This window comes from Podarcis muralis, chromosome 7, assembly GCF_964188315.1.
Source record: "Podarcis muralis chromosome 7, rPodMur119.hap1.1, whole genome shotgun sequence".
NCBI lineage: Eukaryota > Metazoa > Chordata > Lepidosauria > Squamata > Lacertidae > Podarcis > Podarcis muralis.
Genome location: NC_135661.1, coordinates 89,619,179 through 89,640,250, shown reverse-complemented (window position 1 = coordinate 89,640,250; position 21,072 = coordinate 89,619,179). Strand labels below are relative to the sequence as shown.

The following is a 21,072-nucleotide window of genomic DNA, read 5'->3' as shown; positions in this document are numbered from 1 at the left end:
ATGCTCTACCGGTTTGGCTCTATTTCTATGTTTCCTGTATACCTGAAGGAGCGTCTCCACCCCCATCGTCCAGCCCGGACACTGAGATCCAGCTCCGAGGGCCTTCTGGCAATTCCCTCATTGAGAGAAGTGAGGTTACAGGGAACCAGACACAGGGCCTTCTCGGTAGTGGCACCCGCCCTGTGGAACACCCTCCCTTCAGATGTGAAGGAAATAAGCAGTTATCTTCTCTTTAAAAGACATCTGAAGGCAGCCCTGTTCAGGGAAGTTTTTAATATTTAACGCTGTTCTGTTTTTAACACTTGATTGGGAGCCGCCCAGAGTGGCTGGGGAAACTCAGCCAGATGGGCGGGGTATAAATAATAAATTATTATTATTATTTCTGTGTTTGATATTACAGCGGCTGCAATGTTTTTAATGCCAAGGCGATTGTTGTGAGCCGCTTTGAGCTCAACATTTGCTGTTGGAAAAGCGGAATACAGTCATACCTCGGGTTGAAGTAGCTTTGGGATGAATATTTTCGGGCTGCGCTCTGCGGTGACCCGGAAGTAACTGAGTGTGTTACTTCCGGGTTTTGCCACTTGCGCATACACTCAAAATGACATCACATGCATGCACGGGAGCACCGAATTGCGACCCGCTCATGCGCAGATGCGGGTTGCGTTCGCTTCTGGATGCGAACGGGGCTCCGGAACGGATCCCGTTCGCATCCAGAGGTACCACTGTACAAATATTAAATCAAATCAAGCCGATTTGGTAGAACGGGGTTTCCTGCGGTTTGGGGACCGGCATTCATCTCTGAGACCAGTCTCTGACCCAGGAGGACAGAACCGCAGTCCGCCAAAGTGTCTGTCGAGTCCAGCCGCACCCTCCCCCTCCCGAAGTACCTTTCATGCCGCTCCCCTCCTCCTGGAAGGTGTTTCGGCTGCCAGACTGCTCCTCCGTCTGCTCGCTGCCCGATGAGGCCACGCTGCTCTGGGGCGAGAGGGGAGCGTGCTCCCCGCCGGGGATGAAGGCTGGCCGGGCGCCCATCTCGTCCACGCTCATCCACTCGCTGGGGACCTGCTGGCTGGTGGGGATGAGGGACATGGAGCGCTTCAGCGGGCTGGGGTGGATTTGGCAGGGGAGAGCTGGAAGGAGGGAAGAGATGGTTAGGACCTGCCGACATTGGCCCCACACTCGGGCCGCGAAATCATCAGGAAGGCTTCAGCAGCTTAGGAGAGATTTCAGGACGAAGGAAAGTTTACAAATTCTGAACCTGTCGAGTGGCTGTATTACCCAGAATGTAGGTTCTGGGTGAACCTGTCCGGAAGGAAGTTTGAGGAGGAATACACCGAGAACCACCAATTCGTCTTCTGAGGTCCTTCGTCATGTGCCCCCTATATGGGAGGTTCGGAGGGTGGCAGCAGCTTTTCAGTGGTGGCTCCCCATTTGTGGAATGCTCTCCCCAGGGAAGCTCACCTGGCACCATCAATGTATACCAAGCACAACTCAAAGTGTTGGTGCTGACCTTTAAAGCCCTAAACGGCTTCAGCCCTGTATATCTGAAGGAGCGTCTCCACCCCATACCATCCAGCCTGGACACTGAGGTTACGGGGAACCAGGCAGAGGGCCTTCTCGGCACTGGTGCCGCCCTGTGGAATGCCCTCCTGCCAGATGTCAGAGATAAACAACTATACATCCTTCAGAACACAACTGAAGGCAGACCTGTATAGGGAAGTTTTTAATGTCTGATGTTTATTATGTTTTTATATCTGCTGGAAGCAACCCAGTTAGGTGGGGTATTATTATAATAATAATGATGATGGTGATTATGTATTCAGGCACCAGGCAAATTCATTACTTTTTAACCAGACCTTTGGTTTTTAGCTGTCTATGGTCTTTTAGAGTAGGTGGACTGCTTTAATGTATTTTCTTTTCTGGTAAGTTGCTTTGAGTAGACATGGCAAAACAAGCAACTAATACATTTAATAAATAATAATGATGATGATGTTCAGGCAAGGAACTGGAATGATCCAACTGGCTGACGAGGCCTCAAGGATCACCCGAACAAAGAAGTTTCACACAGTCCTTTGCAGTGCCTACAAATCTGAAATGTTTTCTTAGCTCTGGCATAGGAAATCAAGACACACAGCTTTTGATATCAACAGACAGATTCCTCCCAGAGATGAGAGAGCTCCCTCTGGCTCGAGATAGACAGCTCAGTTTATTTCCAATCCATTTCACCAAAAACTGGGAAATACTAAGCTAATCAGAATTTGTTAACTCCTTCCAGGGGCAAGCTATTAGAGCAGCAGAGATATTCTTTCAGAAAGGCTGCTCCTGAGGGAACTGCTGCGGAGGGGCAAGAACCTACCTTAGTGAATTGGGAAGGTCTTCTATGTCCCAAGACATAGACTTTAGATTTACAGTGGTGCCTCGCAAGATGAAATTAATCCGCTTCGTCTTGCGGTTTTTTCGTCTTGCGAAGCACGGCTATTAGCGGCTTAGCGGCTATTAACGGCTTAGCGGCTTTAAGAAAAAGGAAAAGAACTCGCAAGATGTTTCGTCTTGCGAAGCAAGCCCATAGGGAAATTCGTCTTGTGAAGCACCTCAAAAAACGGAAAACTCTTTCGTATAGAGAGTTTCTCATCTTGCGAGGCATTCGTCTTGCGGGGCACCACTGTATTTATTTTTCTGCAGGAAAACACCCCCACCTTCACCCTCCCAAGCAAGATGGCGCCTGTTTCACAGACCCTCCTCATCCTCCGCCCTGCCTTCCGCACCTGTGTTTGCGTTGCTCCCGATACTGTTGATGGCCGACGGCACGGATCCAGAGGAATGGAAGGACATGTGCCCATTTTCCCGCGGCGGCTTCTCCTGCCAGCCGTGCCCCAGGTCTCCGAGGCCCGTGTCCACGGGGCCCTGCCACTCGTCCGAGCCCTGGCGCGAGTGGTAGGCCGTGTCGGGCCGCCCCCTGCTCTGGCCGGAGTAGCCGCTGGAGAGGCGTTCCTCCAGGTGGTTGAGCCACAGGGCCAGGGAGTTGCGGTCGTCCAGCGTGGTGGCCGGGTGGATGAGGGCGTAGGAGAGGAGCTGCCGGCTCTCCTCGATGAAGAGGTTGCTCTCGATGGAGTAGGCCAGCACCTTCTGCAAGAGCTTCATGTACTCGGACTTGGCGTCCGTGTTGCCAGGCTGGAGGAGAGGCAGGTGGGAGAGGAGCAGGGAGACTACTTTGTCCTTAGGCTCTTGGTGCCACTGACTGATGACAGCTGTTGGGGTAAGAGAGAGAGGCAAGTCAAGAGAATATCTGGTACTGCTGGGGATGATTGATTGATTTCAGTTGATTTGATTGACATCCTATGCCCTCTTCAAATGTGCTGGGGGGCTTATTGCTGTTTTCATTTTGATTATGTGCTTTCTTCCAATTTATTTATTTATTTATTTATACAAACATACATACATATATACATACATACATACAGTGGTACCTCAGGTTACAGACTCCGTTAACCCAGAAATAGCGCTTCAGGTTAAGAACTTTGCTTCAGGATGAGAACAGAAATTGTGCTCCGGCGGCACAGCGGGAGGCCCCATTAGTGGTGCTTCAGGTTAAGAACAGTTTCAGGTTAAGTACGGACCTCCGGAACGAATTAAGTCCTTAACCCGAGGTACCACTGTACATACATACATACATACATACATTTCAAGTTTATACATTTCGCTAGTTTTATACATTTCACTAATTTTGACATTTCAAAACTTGACTTCCATCCCCCTCTTTCTGCGGTTCCTTAAACTTTTTATTATCTTCTGCATATCCAAATTAACTTAATTTACTCATTTATTCATCTTCTTTAAATATATACTCTTATAAAATTGCAGGTTGTTACAATGACCCTGTCAATGTTTTTATCTGTTTCTAATTTATCTGTAAATATTCAATAAACCATTTCCATTCTTTTATTAAAAAATTGTTATCTTGATTTTCCGGTAACTTTCGCTATTTCTGCATATTTCCATTGTATCCATTCTTCCTTTACTGGGACTTCTGCTTCTTTCCATTTTGGGACCAGTAACATTCTTGCTGCTGTAGTTGCATACATGAATATGTTTCTGCAAGTTTCTATATATTTTAGGTAGTTCTGTCCCTTTAATTCCCAAAAGAAAAGCTTCTGGTTGTTGTTTTTTTTAACAAAGGTTACTTTAAACATCCTTTTCATTTCATTATATAGCATTTACAAGGAATGAATTGATTATGTACTTTGTGGTTTTATATTCAGATTTTAGCTTTCTTGATCTCCTGCCCTCAGGAAGAAGATATAGAAGCATGATTAGTCACACCAACAGGGTAAAGAACAGCTTCTGTCCGTGGGCTGTTAGGCTGCTGAATGAAAAGATAACAAGGCAACTGACTTTCGGGTTTGGTGGGTGTGCATCAGTAAACGAGGGGAATTAAGACTAAGAGAGCTGCGGGAGAAGGACACTGAGCAACATCAGCTGCTTTAGGACTAAGGAGAAACTGTGAAGCTCCCTTATTATTTTTTGCTATTGAATGCTGCACGTTGTTTAATCATTCCAGTTACACTTAAGGCACAGACGGGATCTGTTCTGGAGCTCCGGTCAGATCCCGAGGTTTCCGCAACCGGAGGGACCGCTTCTGTGCATGTGCGCGTGGTGAAACCCAGAAAAATACGTCCGGGTTAGCCATGTTAGCATCCTGAAGGATACGCAACCGGAGGTGTGCCTATCCAGAGGTACCACTGTACTGAAATGTGGGGTTTCTTTTAAGTTATTATATTTTTGTTTCGCTGTGCTATTGTAAAATTGGTTATTATTGTAATTTTCTGTTGTGAACTGCCCTGAGAAGGGTAGCATACAAATTTAATAAAGAAAACCATAGTAATACAGGCAGTCCCTTGTTTACACAGGGGTTATGTTCCGAGGCATGGGACGCGGGTGGCGCTGTGGGTAAAAGCCTCAGCGCCTAGGGCTTGCCGATCGAAAGGTCAGCGGTTCGAATCCCCGCGGCGGGGTGAGCTCCCGTTGCTCGGTCCCAGCGCCTGCCAATCTAGCAGTTCGAAAGCACCTCCAGGTGCAAGTAGATAAATAGGGACCGCTTACTGGCGGGAAGGTAAACAGCGTTCCGTGTGCTGCGCTGGCTCACCAGATGCAGCTTTGTCACGCTGGCCACGTGACCCGGAAGTGTCTCTGGACAGCGCTGGCCCCCGGCCTCTTAAGTGAGATGGGCGCACAACCCTAGAGTCTGTCAAGACTGGCCCGTACGGGCAGGGGTACCTTTACCTTTTACCTTTACCTATGTTCCGAGGCACGGAGCACATCGGTATAATTGTGTATAACTGAAACCCACTGAAAAAGCCTGCAAAGACCCCGTTCCGCACCCTCCCTTTCAGTGACATCTTTATGATGTTTTCAGGTCACGTCTGGGTTCGGCATGATACACACATGCACAATCATACTGAATGTGTGTAAACAAGTGGCTGCCTGTAATAAGTTTTCGTAGTGTTTGTTTGAAATGCATTCCTGTTTTTCTTTGTTCTAAGCTGCTTTGAGCACCATTTTTTGTGTGCGGAAAGGCAGCATAAAATAAAACGAACAAATGAATCAATTTACATAGTACCACTGTGGTGTTTTTCAGACAGTGATGCTGGAAGCCACAGGTGAGGAAAGAGTGCTCGGATCCTGCCAACGCGTTCTGCAATGGGCCATCTGGTTGGCCACTGTGAGAACAGGATGCTGAACTAGTTAGGCCATTGGCCTGATCCTGCAGGCTCATCTTACATCCTTATATTTGAACGAAAGCACCTTCAATTGTTTCTGGAGTGTGTAGACCAGGCATCCCCAAACTCGGCCCTCCAGATGTTTTGAGACTATAATTCCCATCATCCCTGACCACTGGTCCTGTTAGCTAGGGATGATGGGAGTTGTAGTCCCGAAACATCTAGAGGGCTGAGTTTGGGGATGCCTGGTATAGACAGAGATACCGTTCCACAGAACAGGAGCAGCTACAGTAAAAGCCCTGCTCTCGGTTACTTCGGAGCAGGCTTCTGAGATTTTCAGAACTTGTAGGAGAAAGCTCTTCTGCAGACAAAAGCAGGCTCTTCTTAGAACCACCTTCCCCAAGTTGAAGCCCTCCAAATGTTTCCGACTACAGCTCCCAGCAGCCACCTGGCTGGGGCTGCTGGGACTTGTATTCCAAAGCATTTGGAGGGCTTTATTTTTTGGGGGGGGGGGGGAGGTTGATTGAGGGTGCTCCGAATTGTCTCCTGGCTTTACGTCAGAAGCTTCCGAAAGAGATTCGGTGAATTCAACCTCGTTTCTCCCTTTTGCCTTAATCTTGGGCTACGCTATTATTAGAGAGCTGTAGGAGTTGCATTTTGCCTCACAGATAAAAGGGAGGCGCTTGTGTGTGTCAGCTGCAAGGGTGGGGGTGGTGAAGGGGGTGCGTGTGCTTGGGGAATGGAGCTTAACTGAGTGGCATGGAGTTCTCACAGCTTAGCAAGATCCAGCGGAACTTGTGAGGACACTTGGTCCTTATCAGGCGTTCGGCAAAAGGAGGCAGATGCCACGGGCTGATCACCCCCAAAGTGCATGCATTATGCACTCCTAATCTGCAAATTATCCGAGATTAGTTATAGGAGGTCTACTTTTCCTCAGTGTTCAGTCACGAGTAAACTGGGGGGGGGGATGGACTCCTTGACCCATTTGCAATTTTTAGGCGAGCACTTAAATGCAGAGTGTGAATCAGAGAGAACGTGCATTTGCAAACATGTGTACCGGAGAGGCCCACTCACAGAGCCGGAATTAGCTGCAGCTAAACCATATGCTCTGGGCAAACGCAGGTCTTCTATCTATCACAGTGTGCAAAGTGGTGCGAGGGGATGAATCACAGAGCTTCATGAATAAGGAATGGATACATAATTTTATCTCCTCCTTTAATATCAGAATGCCGAGTCACCTAATAAAAAATGACTGGCAATAGGTTGAGACCTGTCAGAAGTACTTTTAACACAACACAACACACAATTAATCTATGGAATTTGCTGCTTCGAAGCGGCCATTAGCCATGGGGAATCTTCTGAAGAATTGGACCTCTTCTTTGTGAATCTGCTAAACAGCAGCTCTGAGACACCACAGCTAACTGGAGCCGTGCTCACACGAATACCAGGTGACCAGTGTTCGAAATTAGCCAGGCGCATTTTGTGATAGGTAACTCACCTTTCACAAGGAAGCAGAGATGCCTGGACAACTGGTTTAGCGCGTAACATCACCATCTGGCTGGCAACACCTTTCTTCATCGTTTTGCCCCTCAATCATTTTGGTTGCCCTTTTCTAAACCTTTCCCAACTCTACAAAACCCTTTTGGAGTTGAGCGACCAGAGTGTGCCCAACCCAATTAAGGACCCGTGGCAATAGTGCCACATAAGCAGATGGTCTGAATCCATTTGGACTGCGAGGACGTTAGGCATAAGTTCCAGAGGGGAAAAAGAGCTGACTTACCTGCACTGTTGGCCTCTGACTCCAGAACGTGGATCTCTGTGCAATCTGCCAACGAGTGCTCCAGGCACAGCTGCAGAAAGCGGGCTTGAGTGCGAGAGATGCGCTTGAGGAGAGACAGCAGGGCCACCGTCTGCTCACATTCATTCCAACCTTTGAACCAGCCAGCAAGGATGCCCACCTGGTCCCGGAACATCATGGTGGCTGGCACCTCGGGTTCGGCGGCAACTCACCCACAATGGGGTCAAGGAAGCACCAGGGTTTGGGGTGGGGTAGGGGGGAAGGACCCCTCACATGGTTTCAACCTCAAGTCTGGAGGCTCGGCAGAAGGCCACAAACCAGAACACCGACTTTCCTGTTAGCAGAGAAGCAGAATGGCATGGAAAGGGAGGCTTTGCTGTTCCGAAGATCTTTGGGTTCTTTGGGGATTATTCCACTTCAGCAGGATGTCTCAGAACCCCCCTGTAAGAGAGAACGAGAGTCAAGGATGAGGATCTTTGCACCCCTCCATATTTGTCTGTACCCTACAAAATTATGCTGGGCAAACAGAACCCCATGCAATCCGCTGCTTTCAAAAACTCCCGTCTATCAACACAATGTGGTGACAATGGAACACCCAGGCCCATTTGCATTTGTTTTTAAAATGGTACTTTTTAATTATAGTGAAAGGCTCCCTGAGAATATTCATATTGAAGGGTGGCATAGTAGTTGGTTCCAAAAAAAATACTGACTCAAGGAAATGTTCGGCCTGGGTCTGGTGGACCAGAGTTCAAATTCAGACGTGTCTCTGGGAGGTAGAGTCCAGGGGCAACTGCTTTGGACAGTTCACACAAGGCTCAACGTTTTGAACTACAAAATGCAGAGTGATGACGACGGCGAACTCAAGAGTGTGGAGCCCCTTTCATAGAATGACAGAAGTGCAGTTGGAAGGTACCCCAAGGGTCATCTAGCCCAACCCACTGCGATGCAGGAATTACAGGTTTGGAATCGCTTCTTGCACCCTTCTAATCCAGGAATGCCAACCGAGGCCACGATCACAAAGCATTTGCTTTGGTTTGACTGGGGCGTTTTTCCAACCCTGTACTGCTCTTGCCCAGAGAAGAGCTTTTGGAGACCTGTGAGCAGGACTGGCACACCAGTCAAGGCTGGCACTGACCAAGGATACGCAGCTGGCTCTGAAGGCAACCAAGGGAAAGCCAAACAATAGTAAGCCCTCACGCCCAACCACTTGTGCACACTAATGCTATAGAAATGAGGCCTCTTCCGTTTCATTCCCCCTGTACCACGGTAGTTTAAACTCGAAGGTCCTCAGAGCAGAGACCCCCTCCCCCATCATTCTTGCTCACGTGAAGTACTATATACAGTGGACGCTCGGGTTGTGAACGTGATCCGTGCGGGATGCGCGTTTGCAACCCGCAATGGCGCATCTGCGCACGCGCGGGTTGCGATTTGGCGCTTCTGTGCATGCACAAAGCACGATTTAGTGCTTCTGCGCAACTGCCGAAACCTGGAAGTAACCCATTCCAGTACTTCCGGGTTTTGGCGGGTCCGTAACCCCAAAAAACGCAGCCTGAAGCATCGTGGCGGATATGCTCCTGGAGACACCTAGCTTGGTTGTCCTGGGGGATTTTAACATCCATGCCGACACGACCTTACAAGGGGCCGCTCGGGACTTCGTGGAAAGCATGGCCTCCATGGGGCTGTCCCTGAATAAGTTTGGCCCAACTCATAGCCGCGGACATGCCTTAGACTTGGTGTTTACCTCTACAGATGTTGGTGATCTGACATTATCTAAAAGCGAAACAAAAGAAGTGCCATGGTCAGATCACTTCCTGGTGCAACTGGACTTCTCCGCGACCCTTCCCCTCTGCAGGGAGGTGGGACCGATTCGGATGGTCCGCCCCCGCCACTTAATGGATCCAATTGGTTTCCAGAGAGTGGTAGGGGATGTTTTATCCCAAGTTGATGGCCTTTCAGCTGATTCCCTGGTGGCCCGCTGGAATGCGGAGTTAACCAGGGCTATTGACTGTCTGGCTCCGAAGCGCCCTCTCCGATTGCATGGAGCCCGGACAGCCCCGTGGTTTTCCCCGGAGCTGAGGGTGATGAAACAATCGTTGAGACGGCTAGAGCGCCGGTGGCGGAAAACTCATTCTGAATCAGACCGGACACGGGCTAGAGCTCAACGTCGAGCCTACCAAGTGGCAATGGCAACGGCGAAGAGGGCCTTCTTCACCGCCTCCATTGCATCTGCAGAAAACAGCAGCAGGAGACTTTTTCAGGTAGTTCGCAATCTATCGGAACCACCTGCACCACCGGGGCCTGGTAGGGACCCCAAGATCTCCTGCAATGCTTTTGCAAAGTTTTTTGCAGATAAAGTCGCTCAGATTCAGAAGGAGGTAGACTCCACCGTGGGAGCAGGGCCAGGGTGGGAGAGTGCTAGAGTTCTGTCTGGTCCTGTTACATGGGATCAATTCCAATCGGTTACCTCCGAGGATGTGGACAGGCTGCTTGGACAAGTGAAACCGACCACCTGTCTCCTGGATCCTTGCCCATCCTGGCTGATAAAAGCGAGCCGGGAAGGGCTGGGCGATGGGCTCTGCGGGGTGGTGAATGCTTCCCTCTATGAGGGAGCCTTCCCAGACCCGCTGAAAGAGGCGGTCATTAAACCGCTTCTTAAAAAAACATCTTTAGACCCAGCCAATTTGGCCAACTATCGCCCAGTCTCAAATTTACCATTCTTGGGCAAGGTGATTGAGCGGGTGGTTGCCAGACAACTCCAAGCACGCCTGGAGGATGCGGACCATTTGGATCCCTTCCAATCGGGATTCAGGCCTCACCATGGGACTGAAACTGCCTTGGTCGCGCTGGTTGATGATCTCCGGCGGGCTAGGGACAAAGGTGAGAGCTGTTTCCTAGTTCTGCTGGATCTCTCAGCGGCCTTTGACACCATCGACCATAACATCCTTCTGGACCGTCTAGAGGGGCTGGGAGCTGGGGGCACTGTTATACGATGGTTCCGCTCCTTTCTCCTGGGCCGTGTCCAGAAAGTGGTGGTGGGGGATGAGTGTTCAGACCCCTGGGCTCTCACTTGTGGGGTGCCTCAGGGTTCCGTCCTCTCCCCCATGCTTTTTAATATCTATATGAAGCCGCTGGGAGAGATCATCAGGGGGTTTGGGCTGGGTGTTCATCAGTATGCAGATGACACCCAGCTCTACCTCTCCTTTAAATCAGAACCAGTGAAGGCGGTGAAGGTCCTGTGTGAGTGCCTGGAGGCGGTTGGAGGATGGATGGCGGCTAACAGATTGAGGCTGAATCCTGACAAGACAGAAGTACTGTTTTTGGGGGACAGGGGGCGGGCAGGTGTGGGGGATTCCCTGGTCCTGAATGGGGTAACTGTGCCCCTGAAGGACCAGGTGCGCAGCCTGGGAGTCATTTTGGACTCACAGCTGTCCATGGAGGCACAGGTTAATTCTGTGTCCAGGGCAGCTGTCTACCAGCTCCACCTGGTACGCAGGCTAAGACCCTACCTGCCCGCAGACTGTCTTGCCAGAGTGGTGCATGCTCTAGTTATCTCCCGCTTGGACTACTGCAACGCGCTCTACGTGGGGCTACCTTTGAAGGTGACCCGGAAACTGCAATTAATCCAGAATGCGGCCGCTAGACTGGTGACTGGGAGTGGCCGCCGGGACCACATAACACCAGTTCTGAGAGATCTGCATTGGCTCCCAGTACGTTTCCGAGCACAATTCAAAGTGTTGGTGCTGACCTTTAAAGCCCTAAACGGCCTCGGTCCAGTATATCTGAAGGAGCGTCTCCACCCCCATCGTTCAGCCCGGACACTGAGATCCAGCGCCGAGGGCCTTCTGGCGGTTCCCTCATTGCGAGAAGTAAGGTTACAGGGAACCAGGCAGAGGGCCTTCTCGGTAGTGGCTCCTGCCCTGTGGAACGCCCTCCCAGCAGATGTCAAAGCAATAAACAACTATTTTACTTTTAGAAGTCATCTGAAGGCAGCCCTCTTTAGGGAAGTTTTTAATGTTTGATGCTGTACTGTTTTTAATATTCAGTTGGAAGCCGCCCAGAGTGGCTGGGGAAACCCAGCCAGATGGGCGGGGTATAAATAATAAATTATTATTATATTATTATTATTATCTGTAACCCCAGGTATGACTGTATATACTTTGTTGGTACTGCAGGAGCCATACAACTTGAACACCTGAGGCAAGAAACAGCAGCACCTGAAAGTGACTCGGCCCGACGGCCTTGAAAGGAGTCAGAAGCAAAATGAAAAGCATGGGTTCAAAGACACATGTAACTCCCCCTGCCAACAAACCCTATACCTATTACATAACTGAATGCCTGGGAATTCAAAAGAATGCCAGTGTTGCTGGATAAAAGCTCCGTTAGCAGACTCCCCCTGCTTATCAGTGCAGAGGAAAGAACCAATTATGGATAATTTTACTATCTGCCTTTCGAATGATAAAAAGCACAAGAAGGAAAATCCAACGAATTTCCTAAAAACTAACTGGCATGAGCACAAAATGCTGTATCCATGAGCACAGCACAGCTTTCCCCACCGTCGGGGCACTGCCTCGGGTTTAAACAGTTGTGAACTCTTCGACAGAGAAGCCTGTTTCTATTAAAGCCCTTATATAAAGAGAGAGCATCTGTCTTTAAGAGAGAGAGAGAGAGAGAGAGAGAGAGGGAGAGAGAGAGAGAAAGACTGAGGAAATGGCTGTCTGGATCCCTCTATCCTCTGGACACTATAATTAGAGCCAACCAAAGCAAATGCCGTCCCCAAGAAAAGCCACCAGGAGAAGTCTGGAGGAGCAGCAAGGCAGCTGGCCCTAATTATACCTTCAGAGGAGGAAGGAGGCACATCAAATGCCACCCACAGCTACGTAATGTGGAGGAGGGAGTCGCTTGGGTCTGCAGGTACAGACCCGAAGCTGGGCAAGGGGCTGTGCCAACAGCTGGCAGAGCCATCCGGACGCTGGTCAGGGAGCAAGACAGGCTGAACTATTCTCTGTGCTGTGACACCTTGGAGCTGGCACATCCTGATGCCATCAAATGAAGGTGGTGGGGTTAATAATAGTAATAATAATAATTTATTATTTATACCCCGCCCATCTGGCTGTGTTTCCCCAGCCACTCTGGGCGGCTTCCAACAGAACACCAAAATACAATAACCTATTAAATATTAAAAACTTCCCTAAACAGGGCTGCCTTCAGATGTCTTCTAAAAGTCTGGTAATTGTTTATCTCTTTGAAATCTGGTGGGAGGGCGTGCCACAGGGCGGGTGCCACTACTGAGAAGGCCTGGTTCCCTGTAACTTGGCTTCTCACAGCGAGGGAACTGCCAGAAGGCCCTTGGCGCTAGACCTCAGTGTCCAGGCAGAATGATGGAGGTGGAGACGCTCCTTCAGGTATATCTATATGTTCTACACTTTTTTATGTGCTGTAAGTCTCCCAGAGTGGCTGGGGAAACCCAGACAGATGGGCAGGGTATGAATAATAAAATAATTGTTGTTGTTGCAGGCACCGTCCGCCAAGAGGGAAAACATTATCAATATTCAAGCAGGGATCTGACCGGCTTTGCAAGCCAGAGAGGATTCGGAAACCCCCAAAGTTTCTGAACACATGATGGCAACAGCCCCAAGCTTCAAGAACATAAGAGGGGTTTTGGTGGATCAGACTGAAAGGTCTATCTAGTTCTAGTCCCAACATCCTGTTCTGGCAGTCAGGAACTCCAAAGGGAAGCCCAAAAGGAGGACCTGGGTGCAACAGCACTCTCAACTGCAACTCCCAGCGAATGGCATTCAGAGGCATGTTCTCCCCCTGGTCCTGGAGGTCATTTGTATTAGCCACTGTGACTAGTAGCCATGGGGCTAGCTTTAGCATCCAATTTCTCCCCGAACCACAACCCTGTAGAGCAGTGGTTCCAGATTAGCTAAGCACTGTGGACCGCCTGTTGTTCAAAAGCCAAGCCATGGGCCCCTTACTTTCGAAAATGTTGGCATCTCTATGGTAGGTTTTGCTATGTGGGTGGGCACAGATCTCCTGGGGTCTGTGGACCATCAACTGGGAGCCACTCCTGTAGAGCAATTGTGCCTAAAACTTTCGATACTAGCTACAGGTGGCGACTATTTTAGGCACGTCCAACTGAAGCACGATTGCTAAAGCACGGGTACCTTGGGACGTGGAAGAGGGCAGAAAGAGGGCAGACATCCCCATCCCACGCGAAATGGTCGCTGCCTGTACTAGGTGTTTTGCTTTTGGTTTACAATGGTACCTTGGGTTAAGTACTTAATTCGTTCCGGAGGTCCGTACTTAACCTGAAACTGTTCTTAACCTGAAGCACCACTTTAGCTAATGGGGCCTCCCACTGCCGCCGCGCTGCGGGAGCACGATTTCTGTTCTCAACCTGAAGCAAAGTTCTTAACCTGAAGCACTATTTCTGGGTTAGCGGAGTATGTAACCTGAAGCGTATGTAACCTGAAGCATATGTAACCTGAGGTACCACTGTATAAGATACGATACAATAGTCTTTATTGTCATTGTCCCATACAGAACAACGAAATTGAAAAATCTACATAAAACATTCAAAACCCAACAAGTCTGCTATCCCAACCTGGTTAGCCCCCTAAAAACTCTGATACCCCATTTTTAAATACAATATACTCCCATTGAGACGCCTTACATTGCGTTTAAAACCAAAATCGCATTTGGGTAGAAACTGTTTCTCAGGCGGCTAGTCCTAGTCTTTATAACCCTTTACCTTCTTCCAGAAGGCAGAAGCTGAAAGAGATCATTTCCTGGGTGCGCACTATCCTGCGCTATCTCTGTAGCTTTCTTATGGCACCTGGAAGCATAGATTTGATCCAAGGTGGGTTTCAGCTGCATAAGGAATCTGGGGCTAGAACTCTGAACATTATAAGCCCCATCCTAGTAACCCAGCACAAATGTTCTTCACAAAGAATCCAAGTCGGCGCTGGTGGCAGCTTTTCTCTCTGAACTCCGAAGGGGTAATGCTGAAACTGAAGTCTGCTACCCCAACAAACTGGCAACCCATTGAACAGAGGCAGTAGGATGCAACCTATGCGGCTATGCCCCTGATCCTGAAACATCCAGGTATCTTAAAAGGCCAGCATGTCCCTGGTTCTCACAGTTGAGCAATCAAAACGTGGGAACAGGGCTGCCAAGAGCTACAAAAAGGACTTTTAAACCAGAATGCAAAAGGCCTGATTCAAAATGAGGTCTCAGGAGGATGCGTGGCACCATTTCGTGCACGAGAGGCCAGCAACACTACAGCTCTTGATCACAGCCACAGGTGGGACTTGAGAGGAAGAGTCAGGTCTGTATTGGCACACTTCTAGCTGACCAAAACTGTGCTAAAGAATAAAGCAGTGAAGGTGAACGGCTCATTAGGAAGAAAGAACACTGGCCTGGGAAGGGAGAATCTCCGAAGCCTTGATGATTCTCCCGGCTTTACTATCCGTAGTTTGGCTAGCTTTAGTTTTCACATATTGCTCAGCCAGAAAGGAGCCTACACAAAAACAGAGCAATAAGGTTCACCCAGAATTAGGGCTCATCCACACTCTTGCTTGACTTGTCGGACCCGTGGAATATCCAAAAAAAGCAATTCTGCTTAGCCAAGCTTCAATTCAGCAGCTAAGACTGAACTTTCGCAAGGCACAGCTGTGGAACAACAAGAAAAGCTCTTGGACCCGGAGGAATTAATCGGTACACAATATGATCAAAATATGGTTCAAGCAAAAGTGTGGACAAGACTTTATTTGTTCACGTGACCCTTTCCGGGTGATTTCCAGAGTGGCTGGGGCAAGCCAGTCAGGTGGGCAACATGCAAATAATAAAATTATCACTATTAAATTATTACCTACCTACCTGTGCTTTAGGAATCAAAGTCTGTTTTTTTAAATAAAGTATTTATATACCACTTTATCATGTAAAGAAAAATATCAGAGCGGTTTGCAGCAATAATACATAAAACATTTAATAAATTTAAACAATTAGCCATTGTGCAAATTCATAAAGAACTCTGGGGTATCCTCCCCACAAAGCTACCAGTGCCCTGGTAACCAAAAAGCTTTGCTCGAGCCTAGCCCAATACTGATATACACACACAAGCCAATTACTCTCTATGGTAGCGCATGCAAGCAAACGGCTTCACAGCTGAAGTGTGCAGAGGAAGGACAAGTGAATGGAAAGCCCAGAAGATAAACAAACTTGCCAATCCCAGCCTGTCATGTAATGCAGCCTGCAAAGCAGCTCATGGAACGACAAACTGGATGATGGCCCTCAGCGCCTACGTCGTCTCATGCACTCACCCCAATTTCCAACACCCTTGCAAAACTCCCAGAAGTTAAAAACCCAACTAATTGCGAAGTGCAAAGTTTACTCCCTTTGCACTAGTTGGGTCTTCTTGCAAGCCAGGTAAGAGACACACCCACCTTAAAACAGGGTCCAGAACAAGTTTCCAATAGACAGTTCAGAATGAGACTTATGGGTCACTTTATAATCTAAAGACACTCAACAGGAGCGCATCACAAAATATATTTTGAGTCAGATAAGCTTTCCCCCAAATAAAGTCTTTTGACAGGCCCTTACATATCCACAGCTGTCATGGACACAGAATTTGGGACCACATTACTAGTGATACAGAGCATTACAGTAACAGATGACCTCTCCTTCCAAGTTTCTTAATCTGCTTTTGCTCTCTGGTTGCAGTTTCTAGGCAGGCAGAAGAATGGCAGAATCTCAGCCTTCTTATCTCTTGTCCTGACAAATCTGGTTACAGAGTGTTAAATGCAAGATAGGAAGCCTGAGAAAAAAACACAAAGGATGGAACCACAAGCTTCAAGCAACCAATAAGGCAAGAAACTTTTGACAATAGGGTTGCCAGTATATATCATGCTTAGTGTTAATAGTTTGTACTGTCACCAGTGACTCCCACAATTGCAGACAAGGCTCCACGAAAGGTTTACTTGTAACATGTGTGAAAGAAAGAAGCATGCCTACAATTTTCAATCAAGAAAAAAAAGTGCACCCATCACCAGAAGTTTGGGAAACTTTGGCCTGGTCATACCAGTCATTAAAGTTCCCTCTTTGCAATATTAACTTGAAGACCCAAAGATAAATGTTCTAAAAAGCACAATTACAGTACAGTACAAAAAGAGAGACTTTCTTCCATACACAAACCCTTTCCGCCAGTGATCCCAAGGTATACAAAGAAAACAGCAAGATGTGTTGGAGAGAAGTTAAGTGATTATTTCAGGAGTTAATATTTCACACCTCAGGTGTTGCCATCAGTTTATCTCCTTCAGGCAGGGTAAAACAGCTTTCCACTTCTATACAGAGAGACCAGCATTGTAGTTTATTGATTTAGCAACACAAATAGAAAGCTCTCTTAGAAACTATTCAGAACAAATGGCTGAAGAGAAAGATGGGAGGAAGCCCCAGTACGTTGAGCCTTGAAATTCAGAAAGTACAAGACTCAAACTGAAAGTGTACCAGAAAATTACACCAAGCCCACCAGGAAGAGCTAAATGTGCAACCACCACAAGGTACCAATAAGCCTGCCAAATCCCACCCCCAATGTGTTCAATTCTTGCAGAGAGATGCTCAAGTTCTGCACCAATAGCACACGTTGTCCCCTCTGAGGAGTTGAAGGGTCACCATTCAGCCTAAGTCAGAGAATCCATTTATCTAAATGCCCAGAGGAAAACTGGGATTTCTATACGGTAAACGTCTTTCCAACCACCTTACAGGTGTCATAAAAGCAACCAATGAGTTTTCATCTATTGAAGGGGAGGGAGAACACAAGCTTTTGGACTGGGATCATCAGGAAGCAGTCTGAACATACATTTTGCTGCAACAGTTTAAACTTGTGCCTAGGGATAAGAATGTTCCGACTCTCTTGGAGAAGCCTTTCAAAACTCTGAGGAAACAAACTGACCTGGGAAGAAATTTCCCAATAAGACCCTTAGGTGAACAATGGGCGCAGCTGCTTCATTATGATGTGCCCATTTGGTCTAAGGAGTGGCAAGGAGAGGAGAAAATGATGAAAGGCACTTTAAGATCCTTCCAAGTTGTGTTCCAGATGAGAGGAGACAAGGGAAGCTGCTTCTGGAGGTGGGGAGGAGGCTTGCTGAATGTGGAAAGTTCCTGGGCCAGGAGAGAGGTAAAGCACTAGATAAGCGTATCATTGGCTGGATAACTGGATTAATAGTTAATGCCCAAACCAAGCGAGGGAGCCTTAAATGTTACTTACTGTAGAAAGAAGGGATTTTAAGTGCAAGGGGCTAATAATGATTATCAGCACAACTCCTGGGCTTTGGGGAGGAAAATGCGTGTGAGGAAAATGCCTAGATTTAAAGAGGGGAATGTTGACTTCTGGTCAAAAGGTGGAACTGATGGTGGAATGGGGTGGGGAGAAAAAGATGGATGATCTAGGTTAGGAAGGAAGGAGGGTCTTCAGTCTCACCTAAAACAAAACACCCAGTATTGGGGTTGGGGCAAAGCTAAGAATGGATACCACAAATTGAGATCGAGAGAGATGGAAATGACAGCCAGCTGTTGGGAGATGCTCTAGCGCTAGCTTTTAAGCACTAAGTGAGGAGCAGGGCTAGAGCCCGTCAAGGTCCTCCCTCCAATTTCTATGACTCCAGAACTCACCTTAAGGATTGAAGGTGGAGGAGTCCTAAGAGATGGAATACAAACAATGGAGGAGAAAGCACAAGAACACGGCTAGATCAGAGCAAAGGCACACCTACCCCAGCTTCCCTCAGAAAGCAGGGCCTGAAAGCAACATCACCATCACCAGCCCAACACTGCCAATCTCCAGGATATGGTATGTTGAAGTGCACTGAACCCTGAGCACAGGTGGTTCCCCTTACACATCACAGGTCCTTGGACGTTGAAATACCTCAGTTGGTAGAACATGGGACTCTTAATTTCAAGGCCATGGGTTTGAGCCCCACACTGGGCAACAGATTCCTGCATTGTGGGGGTTGGACAAGATGACACTTTTGGTCCCTTCCAACTCATCAATTCTATGAGCCCCACCTCCACCCAGAAATGTCCAACCTTCTCTTAAACCCAGCTTTAAAATTGGTGAGGGTGGGGGGAGAAGAGTATTAAATATATTAAATTTGGGGAAAGGGTGAGCAGGAATTTGATGAAAAGGGTGTGCAACAGGAGCTGGAATGTGAGGGGTGGGTGAGAGGCAAGGAGGGAGAACAAGGGCTCAGCCCCCCCCCCTAGTGCTTATATATCATCCAATACATGCATATCTCTATACTGGGGGTGGCGAAGAGAAGAGGCTTCAACACCCTAATTTGGGAAATGGGTGGGTGGGGGTGATGGGGAGGGCAAGTGGGGAGGAGGGGAAACGGGCTCAGTACTCCCATCCCCCACCAAATTTGCACATGAATACCTCTATATGTGGGGGCAAAGGGGAGGAGGATTTATACCTTAAATTGGGAAAGGGGTGGGTGGGGTGATGGGGAGCTGTGGCTGGAATGTGATGAGGTGGGCAAGTGGGGCGGAGGGGAAATGGGCTCAGTACTCCCCCCCCCCAAAAAAAATTTGCACATGAATACCTCTGTATGTGGGGGGAAAGGGGCGGAGGATTTATAACTTAAGCTGGGAAAGGGGTGGGTGGGGGTGTTGGGGAGCTGGAATGTGATGGGGTGGGCAAGTGGGGAGGAGAGAACACAGAGGCTCAGTACCCTCACCGCCCACCAAATCTGCACATATGTGGGGGCAAAGGATTTATACCTTAAATTGGGAAAGGGGTGGGTGGGGGTGATGGGAAGCTGGAATGTGATGGGGTGGGCAAGCGGGGAGGAGGGAAAACAGAGGCTTAGTACCCCCCCCCCCCAATTTGCACATGAAAGCCTCTATATGTGGGGGCAAAGGGGAGGAGGATTTATACCTTAAACTGGGAAAGGGGCGGGTGGGGGTGATGGGGAGCAGGGCCTGGGGTGTGAGAAGGAGGCCCCTCCCAGCCCCCCTAAAGTGTGTCTATTCCCACATCTGGGGTGGGGGGCTCGGGAAGGGGCGTGTCCGCTCCCCAGCCCCTCCCCCTGGGGCGGGGCCTCCTCCACCTCCTGAGGACCACTGGGGAGGGGGAGGGGCCCTCAGGGCGGGGAGGGGGTGGGGGAGGGGGCGAGGCCCGCGGCTCCCCCTCAGGGCCCGCTCCCCCTCCGCCGCCGCCGTCGTCCCCACCGCTCCCCGGCGCCTCACTCACCGTCTCCGCGGCCCACTGCGGCCCCTCCGGGGAGAGGCAGAGGGAGGCGGGCAGGCAGGGCCGGCGCAAACACGCAAACACACGCACAGCGCCAGATACCACACACTCCAGAGGGCGGCGCGCGACGTCACAACGCACGGCGACGTCAGCGCGCCCGCGCCGGACCCGCCCTCCGTCCCCGTCCCTCTTCCCCGCTCCAGTCCGCGGCGCCGTCGCCCCGCTACGTCACCTCCTCCCCGCCTCCCTCGCCCCTCCATTGGCTAGGGCTGCCGCGCGTCAAGCGCCGACGGGCAGCCGCCCCAGCCAGTCAGCGGCTTCCTCACAGAGTTGTCGGGCGGGGAGCGTGAACTCCCACCTCCTCCAATAGGAGAGCGGAGCTTTCCAACCCCTTAATCCGAGGGAGGGAGAGAGATCAGCCCCACCCCACGCTTTTTCCGCCGCCACTGAGCGGCGGCGGAAGGCGGGCTTTGAGCTCCCGAGCCGCCAATGAGCTGGCGGGAAGGGGCGGTGGGGTGGGGACGGAGGCGTGGCCTCCGAAGTAACGCCCCGCCCCCTCCGCTCGCTTTTCCCGCCCAAAGCGTCTCCTCAGGCAACGACATTCCCTCGCTTTTAATTTTCTGAGGAATTTAAACCGCCCCTCAGTCCGATAAACAATATATTTTGACCCATATTCCGAACAATAGTATATCAAGCACTACGTGCCCGTGCGTGTGTTCAATTTATATATTGAAAAAATAAATGAAATAATAGTTTTGGGTTCTGAGAGACCCAAGTGTTACCTGACATAAATTTATTTGTTCTTTTATTTCTGAAAATAAAGAAGAAACTTAAACTGGCCGTTGCCCTCAAAGGAAATAAAACGTGTTCATTTATCCAGTCATAACCAGAAATGGGAAAATTTTCCACAAGTGGACTGACAGCATAGTTTGTAAATGAATACAAGTTTATATGTATTGCATAAAACGCATAAAACAGAATAAAATGCATTTCGCCTATAAAATAATGAGTAAAAACTTGTAAATTTCCCCCACAAACTTCACCACAGTTTGGCAAACGGCCTTAACTGGAAAAATCACACAAATTTAAGAATGTCCTAAGGGCCAAAAAACAACAACGAAAGAAATGTGATAATTTCCATGATATATGGTATGGTTTTATTGTATATACAAAGAATGAAGCACATGATAGTGAATTACCCCCCAGTTTACGGCACAGTTTGTCGAGTATAGACCGGATAGGGTTTTATTTCATTTTATTTCCCACAGTCCATTTCCTGTAACAGAAAGTAAACAATACAATAAGGCGAAATA

At 49.0% G+C, this 21,072-nt stretch overlaps 1 protein-coding gene across 2 annotated transcripts in view; it reads right to left on the bottom strand.

Moving 5' to 3' along the window:
- SAMD4B (sterile alpha motif domain containing 4B) overlaps positions 1-19,929 on the bottom strand; it is a 33,603-nt gene extending 13,674 nt beyond the window's left edge. The window contains exons 1-4 of one of the 2 annotated variants that reach the window (XM_077932403.1): positions 19,763-19,929; positions 7,498-7,956; positions 2,766-3,248; positions 888-1,130 (exon numbers count right to left, since the gene is read on the bottom strand). In XM_077932403.1, coding sequence (XP_077788529.1) covers positions 888-1,130; positions 2,766-3,248; positions 7,498-7,693 — 922 coding nt within the window. In that variant the 5' untranslated portion in view covers positions 7,694-7,956; positions 19,763-19,929. The remainder of the gene's footprint in view (positions 1-887; positions 1,131-2,765; positions 3,249-7,497; positions 7,957-19,762) is intronic. The other variant, XM_028741859.2, reaches the window with a different exon arrangement.
- Between the last annotated feature and the right edge of the window lie 1,143 nt (positions 19,930-21,072).